Source organism: Abrus precatorius, unplaced genomic scaffold (assembly GCF_003935025.1).
Source record: "Abrus precatorius isolate BTA unplaced genomic scaffold, Abrus_2018 Scaffold2, whole genome shotgun sequence".
In the NCBI taxonomy this organism is placed as follows: domain Eukaryota; kingdom Viridiplantae; phylum Streptophyta; class Magnoliopsida; order Fabales; family Fabaceae; genus Abrus; species Abrus precatorius.
This window is the reverse complement of record NW_020874362.1, coordinates 13445423-13451650: the sequence shown is the minus strand read 5'-3', so window position 1 is coordinate 13451650 and position 6228 is coordinate 13445423. Positions and strand designations below refer to the sequence as shown.

At 38.4% G+C, this 6228-nt stretch overlaps 1 protein-coding gene across 1 annotated transcript; it reads right to left on the bottom strand.

Annotated features, from left to right (window-relative positions):
• Window positions 1-5105: 5105 nt before the first annotated feature.
• On the bottom strand, window positions 5106-5837 carry LOC113859485. The gene has a single exon (XM_027492247.1). It carries the CDS (start codon window positions 5835-5837, stop codon window positions 5106-5108), a length of 732 nt encoding a protein of 243 aa, XP_027348048.1.
• Window positions 5838-6228: the final 391 nt, after the last annotated feature.

Genomic DNA, 6228 nt, shown 5'->3' with positions numbered 1-6228 from the left:
CATTTCATACACTCATTCCTGATCTGATTCAGTTGCACTACCATGTAACTGCAATTTCCTTACTACTTGCTCTGAATTCTAGAAATTTGATTTGAAATTAGACCCATCTTGCTGCACATGCTTTTTACCTTAGCTGATCTAATGGAATTCATCCTCTGCATTTTATATATGTCCTCTGCATTTTATATATGCTCTCTGCATTTTCACAGCCTGATTCAGAAGTTGAGAACTCATTTTATTGGATCCAAATGCACACTGTGTTTAAATTTTCCAGACCATCAAATGAACCTCTTTTGATGACCATAATTCATTACATGACATTTGCTGTTCTGCATTTTAAACACATGGATTATGAATTTTATTTTGGAACTGTTATTGCTGTCATAGTAGCTACCTGTAACACATAGTGGTCACTTTTATCAATTCAATATTGCAAAAACTGACATAATTCACACATAGTGATCACTCTGCATATGTTTAACTGTCTGATCTTTCATTGTCAAAGTAGTTACTACCAACTAGCATAATAGTTACTTTTGCATGCAGAACCCCTCTGATTTGTCTTAATTTACTATGATTTCTGCACATTTGCTGTGAAATTAAATTAATCTGTCATGCTTCACTGCCAAAGTAACTGCTTTCATTCATCATATTAGCCACTTTTTGCTGCAGCAATGCTGTAAATTGCCTGCATTTTCTCTCCTTCATTTCCAAATGGTGTGAAATTCTTGCTACAGGGTTAATTATGCACTGTCACTCATTTATTCCTTTTTCTATGTGCAGATTAATGGCAAACACTCCCAGAAAGAATGCACCCAGAGCCAAGACAGCTACTGCCTCTTCATCTAGGCCTCAGCCTGCACATGATCCCAGATTTCGGTCCCTGGCCCATGAGAATTTCTTCAAAGCCAATATTCTCAGGCGACACATTGTGCAGGACAAGAATTTTGACCTGCAAAAAGGGACCTACCCCCAATTTAAGCAGGAAATCCAGAAAAGGGGGTGGGATTTGTTCACCACATGTGCTGGGCATGGGTGGAAGGACATCACCCAAGAGTTCTATGCAAATGCCTTCAGGGTTAAGGGAGATGATTTCCCCTACAGGCATTCCATGGTCAGAGGCAAGGTGATAGACTTCAACCCTGCCAACATCCAGAGGATCCTCAACATCCCTCTTCCTGAAAAAAGGCTTGGACAGCTGGACTACACTATTTTCAGCTACTTGGAGGAGAAGGACTACAAGCCAATCCTTCAAGCAATAAGCAAGGCTGGAGAGAACTGGGAGTTTGACATGAAGCTCCAGCCCAAGAACCTAACTACAAAGCACCTCCTTCCACCTGCCAAAGTCTAGAGCATCTTCATCCTTAGCTCCTTCATGCCAGTCATGCACTCATCTACCTTGGCAGTGAAGAGGGCAGAGCTAGTTTATGCCATCATGACAGGGATGCCCATCCATGTTGGCGATGTTATCAGCAATGCCATCATGGAGATCCTAGCTAGGAAGAAGGACTCCATGGGTTTTCCCTCCATCATTACTATGCTCTGCCAGGATGCTGAAGTTGACTTTGGGGAGTATCAGCAGAAAATCAGAGCAGCTCCCTGCATCACCACAACTATGGTGAAGGAGCTTTTTAAAGCTAAGAAGAGCTCAGCCCCAGAGATACCTCCCCAAGCTGCAGGGAAGAAAGGCCTTCCTTCTAAAATGAATGACCAGCTGAAGGAAATAGCTCTGCGACAAGATGCTATACATGTTGGTCAGAAGGCTGCTCTGACCCTTGTAGAGACCATGTTACTCAACATGGGGAAGAAGATGGGGATGACTGCTGACCAGATCTACTATGCCCCCACCTTCCCAGCCCCTTATCTTCGAGCAGCAGTTCAGAATGATCTTCTACCTTTCACACCTACAGCAGAAGAGGAAGAGGAAGAGGAAGATAGCAGCTCTGAGGGTGAGCCAATACCAGACCCAGTTGCAGCAGCAGAGGGGCAGGATGATGAGGACACTGATACGGATGCAGCTGATGATGATGACCTCTCTTCCAGTGCTGATGAGGATGCAATATAGTCTTAAACTTTTATTTCTGTTATTTATTTAACCTTATCTTTCATTGTACATATTTTTTCTGCCAATTTCCCTGTAATTAGTACACTTTTCTTTTTATTTTCCCTACCTTTAACTTCCCTTTACTGCTTCTACTCTGAACAACAACTTAACTCTTTCATGCTATTTATATATATTATCTGAGTTTGAGTTATTTTGTTCTGCTGGTGCTGAATTTATTATCTCTTTGTGTAGAGAATGCCCTCAGTTCCATCAAGAGGAGCATCATTTTTTTTGCCCATGAGTTGAGGCACTATCATTCATGAAAGGGGGGTGAAGTTCTTTGCCTCTATTTCATATACTCTTAACCTCATTTTTCTTGCATAATTATACATTAAAATACAAAAATATATTTTTATTCTTTTTCTTTTAATTGAACCCAATTTTGTAATCCCAATCTTAGACTCTTATTGCAATTTTCATTCAATTCATGAATACACTCTACTTTTGTAAATAATTTTCTCTCCATGCCATGCTGAATATCTTTTCTTGCAAGGTGATTTATCCTCACATGATGTTAAGTAATTATCACCATTTTTACCATGGTAGAGAATTGAGCCCCTAATTATCTTTCTGTGTGTATGCTTCATGTAATTTTGCATCTATTCTCTAGAACTTGCCCTGCTTCTTAATTTAATATGCATTATGCAATTTTTTTTTTATCTAGATGATTGAGGCCTCCTTTACACACACACAACCACTCCCCATTGCCCACCTTTGCACCTTATTCATTACATCCTCTTCTTTTGCCAAAACTTAGTTTGCCAAAACATTTTTTTTCCTTCCATCAAGAACGTATTTCTTTTGAGTAACATCAAGAGTGAATGCAAATACCAAGTTTGGGGTGTTGAATTTGATGGTAGTTGCTTGAGGACAAGCAACCTCTCAAGTTTGGGGTGGTGAACAATATACATGTTAAAATACATGTCAAAAAAAATAAGTGGTTGCCAAAGTCCAATAAATCATAAAAGAAAGAATGAAAAAGGAAAGAAAATAAAATGAAGCAAGATCCAAGAGATTGAAGAGATCTTCACATAATGAAAAATGATGAAAAACAAGGTGAAAAATGCTTGAACCTCTTAGGCTACCTCATTTGATGCATTTCATTCTAATTGTTGTATTTACTCACTCAAGAGAATTCCCTTATCTTGAAAACCCACCTGAGCTTTTGACCCTCCTTGATCAAATTGAACCTTACCTATCCCTATTTGTGACCAACCAAGTCCTTTTGATAGGTAAATCATTGTATTAAAGCAAAGGAGATTGAGAATATGGGCAAGCATATGGTAGGGTAGAGCAATCTGCATGTATTGAGGGAAAATACCTATCTTAAAACACTGAGGAGTGAAGAGTGAAACACCACCTTGTGAGCCAGATAATTTCTTGGCATTGTGTGAAGTATGATGAACCTTGTTGACTTTTTGTTTCACTTGTATGGGACTTTGCATAAAATTGATTGATATGAGTATGCTTTCTTTGTTGAATGACTCCATGATTTTGAAATGGAGGAAATGCATATTAGAGTTGAAAGATTGGAACAAAAAAATTTTGAGAAAATTTTTTGGATAAGTCTAACCCTTTTTACTTAAGTCCTTGAATTTTGGTTTGCTTGAGTACAAGCAAAAGTTTAAGTTTGGGGTTGTGATGAATCTACATTTTACTACATTTTTATACATCATTTATTACTTTTTATAGAAAAGAATAGACTTAGATAGTGTAAATAAGATGAATATTCCAATTAGGCTAAATAATATAGATTTCTTAGTTTTTGTTAATTTACATGAATTTAGATAGTTTATTTTACATATTTTGATCATTTGAATAATATGGCAGGAATCCCCAAGCTTATTTTGCAGAATTATTGGATTTTGAGGAATTTGAGGTGAAAGTAACTACTTTCAATATTGATAGTGACAACTACAGCAAGCCATTTCCAGCAAAGGGACCAAAGTGATTACTTTCAAAGCTTAAAGTGTCAACTACAGCAGCCTAGGATCAACCAAACCTGCGCGTGATTACTATGAATGTTTAAAGTAATCACTCCAGAGCATGCAAAAATTGAAGGTGTTGCGCGTAACTACTATGAATATTCATAGTAATCACTCCAGAGAGGAAAAACTCAACTGATGCTGCGCGTGGTTACTATGAAAGAATGAGAGTAATTACTTTGGGCGGCGCCAGCTTTAGTATAAATAGATTTTTACCAAATTAGGGTAGAGAGTTCTTACACTTTTTGAACCTTTTCTCTTCTTTACTCAATTTAAGATATTTTCCAGAGCTTAGGGCAACCTTGGGTGACAGCCAAGGGTCCAACCTAGGGTTTGGTTTCTCATTTCTCTTGCCTTTACGTTAATGTTAATGAGTTTTCTGCATTTCCCAACTGCGTTTTTAACCCCCATTTCCATGGAGGGCTAAGTTTGTGTAATCCTTAGTGAATTCACATGGGTTCTTGAGTTCCTTGAATTTAATGATAATATAATTCCTTTCTTTCATGAATTACTTCTTCCTTGTCTCTTGAATTGAATTAATGGTGAATGAGGGGGGTATTGCTCAACTAACCCTAATTTCATTTTAAGGAGATTCTAAACTAAGGGTTGCTTAATCCTAGGTTTAATACTAAGGTTGCGTAATTTTGGGATGAGAGATTAGAGCCTAACAAATTGCGTAATTTCGTTGGGACCATAAGGTTGATTTTTGCTTGTTAAATTAACCTAATTCATGGAAGAGAGGATGAATGTTAAATCTTGAGTGGACTGAGGATAGAATCTATGTGGATGAACTAAGGATTGCTGTTTTCTATTGTTTGAATTAATTAAACTCATTTGCTCATTGCTCTTTATTTTAATTTGAAACCACAAAACCCCCCATTTTAATTGCTTGTTTAATTTATGCCTTCAACATGTTTAATGAAGATTAATAACTAATGTTCATGGGAGACAATCTAGGGTTACCCTAGTACTACATTAATTTGTTTAAATTTTGATGAGGATTTACGATAAATCTTTTAAACACCTCGAAATAGACCATCATCATCTACCAAGACGCCTACCTGGTTTATAGTACGAGACTCTGGATGACTCAATTCAATATGTTTAGGAAGATCAAAAACTAAGGTCTTCTCTTGGCAATCTAAAAGGACATGATTGGCAGAGAGCCAATCCATTCCCAGGATAACATCCAGGTCGGAAAGAGGCAAGCATATCAAATTAACAAGAAAGCTCTTGCCCTCTATTTGAATTGGACAATGTAAGCGAACATGGGATGTGGTTACGGGATTATTAGTTGGGGTAGAAACAACAATTTCACATTTCATAACAAGAACAGGTAATTTCAATCGCCTCACACAAGATTCAGAGATAAAGGAATGTGTGGCGCCTGAATCAAACAACACATTAAGGGATGTCCCGTTTAGAATGCATGTACCTTCGATTAGGTTTTCAGATTGAGCAGCTTCAGCACCACTTATTGTAAATACTCTTCCTCTTGTACTAGGTCTTCCTACCGATGTTCGAGATACCTTGACGGGGTTTTGACTTCTTACCTCACTTTGGTTACTGGGATTCCTTTGGCCTTGACTTGGGTTCCTCCAGTTTGTTCCCACAGAGATAGTGTCATTGCTGCAGGTAGGTTGTCTACAGAAGCGACCAAGATGGCCCGTCCTTTGACATTTAGGACAAGGGTTAGGGTGTTGACGGCATTGAGATTTGAAATGAAGACCTCCACAGTTGTAGCACATCAAGGGTGGTCAACTTACACTTCCACTACTTGACCTCTGGCTTTTTACAGGTTCGCTCCAATAACTCCTCGTTGGCATAAAATACGGCTTACGTCTCTCCTGAACTTCCTTACCTTTTGAACCGAAACTATGAACGGGGCGATGACGACCAAATTGTTTCCATAGAGTCTGGCGAGCTTTGGTGTCATTCTCATATATTCGACATCTGTCTACCAGGGTTGGGAAATGTTGGACTTGTTGACAGCTAATAGCTTGCTTGATATCAGGTCGAAGTCCGCTTTCAAACTTAGAACACCTAGACCGATCATCAGCTTGAGCAAAATATGGGCAGTATTTTGACAATTCGTCAAACTTAGCTGCATATTCTCCGACACTCATCTGTCCTTGAGTC